The 2,947-nt window shown below is 33.8% G+C and overlaps 1 protein-coding gene across 1 annotated transcript; it reads left to right on the forward strand.

Moving 5' to 3' along the window:
* Positions 1-222: 222 nt before the first annotated feature.
* LOC106404032 lies at positions 223-789 on the forward strand. The gene has a single exon (XM_013844793.2). It carries the CDS (start codon positions 223-225, stop codon positions 787-789), a length of 567 nt encoding a protein of 188 aa, XP_013700247.2.
* Positions 790-2,947: the final 2,158 nt, after the last annotated feature.

Raw genomic sequence — 2,947 nt, forward strand, 5'->3', positions numbered from 1 at the left:
TTTGAATGCCCTCCAGCTCTGCAAGTGTGGTCCCTAGCATCAACACCATCTGCTCCTGACATCTTTCCTCTAACAAGTATTTACGCCAACATGGATTATCTCTTCTGGAGGAAGAACAACATTGATGCACCAGAGCTTGACAGAGAACCTTATCCTTGGATAATCTGGTATATCTGGAAGGCCTGAAATGATAAACTGTTTAGAGGAATAGACAGAGACCCTATGGAACTAGTTAGATATGCTGAAAGTGAATGCCAGGCTTGGTTTAATGCCAATGAGAGGATACCGGATAACCCACGTGAGCTGCACAATGAGGAACTCCAAGCCATAAGCTTGGATAATATATGTATGGTGGATGGACCATGGACTTCCATGGCACAGTTTAGTGGTTGCGGATGGGTCTGGAAGGATAGTCTGGGACAGACACAGCTTATGGGAATGCGCAACTTAAGTAGGAGAGAGACTTCTTTGCATTCGGAAGTGGAGGCACTAAGGTGGGCAATGGAGAGCATGCTTCTACATTCTTCGTGTCAGAGATTTGGAACAGATTGCAAAGACCTAATAGCAATGATACGAGAACCTCAAGCTTGGCCAAGTTTCGCGACTGAATTGGAGGCAATAAAGACGCTCCAGCTATGTTTTCCAGAATTCAAGATCTCTCACATCCCACGAGCACAAAATGGAATATCTGATTCGTTAGCTAAATCTGCTAGATCCTTTTATAGGAAGCTTTGTTACATTGGTTGTTCTATTCCTGTCTGGTTACCCAGACCATCTCAAGTTCTTTGAGTTATAGAATGACCGTTCGTTGTCAAAAAAAAAAAAAAAAAAAGAAAGATAAAATTTAAATACTCAGGTCGTATTCTAGTCTTGGTTAAACTTAATGATTCCCAATAAAGACACACTAAAAAACAGAGTTATTCTTGAACCTCTCGGTTCAATAAGATTTTATTATTTCAAATTCGATATCTTTTAAAAAAAATAATATATTGTCAAGTTATATTAGGTTTTTTTTAAAGGTAAAAAAAAAGTAATTACAGAAAAAAAGAATTTAAAAAAAATATTTTAGTGTCATCAGAAAACACTAGACCCTAAATCCTAATCTCTAAACCCTAAATCTGAAACCCTAAACCCTTGGGTAAATCCTAAACCTTTGGATAAATCATAAACTCTAAATCAAAAACACTAAACACTACCCTAAACCCTAAACCGTAAATCCTAAACCCTAAACCTTGAATGTTTTAGTGTTTTTGATTTAGAGTTTAGGACTTATCCAATGGTTTAAAGTTTATCCAAGGGTTTACGTTTTAGGATTTAGGGTTTAGGGATTAGGATTTACGGTGTAGTTTTTTCACTGACGACATTAAAAATATTTTTTTCTAATTGCTACTATTTTTTATTTATTTATTTCTTTTTACTTTTTTTTTATTTTAAAAACATAATAAATTTGACAATATTTTGTTTTCTCTTATAAATGATATCAAATATGAAATAACACAATTCTATTTGTCGGTTCAGAGGTTCACCTAAGAAGTAAGCTCAAGAATAAGAATAAGTCTAAAAAACATGTGTTACATTTTTTTTCAGGATGTAACCGAGTTTTAAACGATTTTATGATTGAAGGCCTGCTTTAAACCAAACGGTTTAATCAAATTTTTGCTGAGAGTAGATGCACATTTAAAAAGTTTTTTCTTAATTTAACATGCAACCTAGGTTTTAATTTCATCTTTGTTGAAGGAGATGCAATAATTGCTGTTGCAGTTATGTACCAAAAGAAAAGGTTGACCAGAAAGTAGTGTTAATACTTTATGTTTGATAATAACAAGTGAAAGTAACGGTTAAAGAAGCAACATCATTACTTATATACCCCTTAATATCTTTTCTTTGTCTTTTGAGTCTTGGGTTTTGGTGTTGAAGTGTTGTGATTGATTAACTTAGCTTGGATTTTCCAAATTCGGGTAACGTCATGTCGAAGCGAGAATCTAAAGACTCGACCGCATAACCATTGCACCAGAGATTCTACCCTCTCAACAGGAAGAACGCTATGATGTTAGGAGTTTTCAAGTCTCCTAAGATATATGATGTAGTATAAAAGATTGTCGAACCAATTTTAAGGGATTCAAAGTACCGAGAATATAAGTGCGTACTTAATCTAAGTGCAACCGACAATTTGGATGATTTTAAACTAATACTAATAATAAAATGCAATAACAGAACAATAAAACAATAAAAGAAGTGATTTTCTTTGGTTATGATAAAAGAGAACTCAATGGTATAGAAATTAGACCTTGGGTGATCAAGTTTCGAACTAAGGATGATAAATGATCAATCAAAATATCAACCTTAAGCTTAGACACAATCTTAAACAAACTATATGTCTAGATGAATGTTCATTTACTAACATATTTCAAACATCAAATGTCTTTGGCTGAAAAATATGAAAGCCATCATTACTAACAAGTCTATTGGCTATCTTAACACCTTTAACAACAAATGTCTTTGGTAAAGTATGTTAAAAACTTAGGAGAGTTGTCTCAGGCATTTCATCAAACACCTTGTGTGTGGAAAATGCCTAAAGATCAACTTTTGAGATGCCAACTCAGAAGGTGCATTATAAATACTCTACTAGCAAGGAATAAGAAGAATCTACACTATAACATCCTAGATCTAGCCTAATCACCCTTAATCTCCCTAACCCATGAATTCAAGAGTGGATTACTCACTACTCTTCATGATTCCTCTTAAACCCATATTGGATTTCAGATTAATCATGTAGAGAAATACAGACAATAGATATGAAAACAACAGAATTGCAATAACAAAATGATCAAATTGATTCAAAGAGATGAACTTTCCAAGAGGTTTTTGGTGGTTTTCTTTTTGATAAAAAAGATAATTTGCCTCCCTGGCTTACAAAAGGTACTTAAACTTAGGTTTAGAAAGTAAA

This window comes from Brassica napus, chromosome C4 (assembly GCF_020379485.1).
Source record: "Brassica napus cultivar Da-Ae chromosome C4, Da-Ae, whole genome shotgun sequence".
Classification (NCBI taxonomy): Eukaryota; Viridiplantae; Streptophyta; class Magnoliopsida; order Brassicales; family Brassicaceae; genus Brassica; species Brassica napus.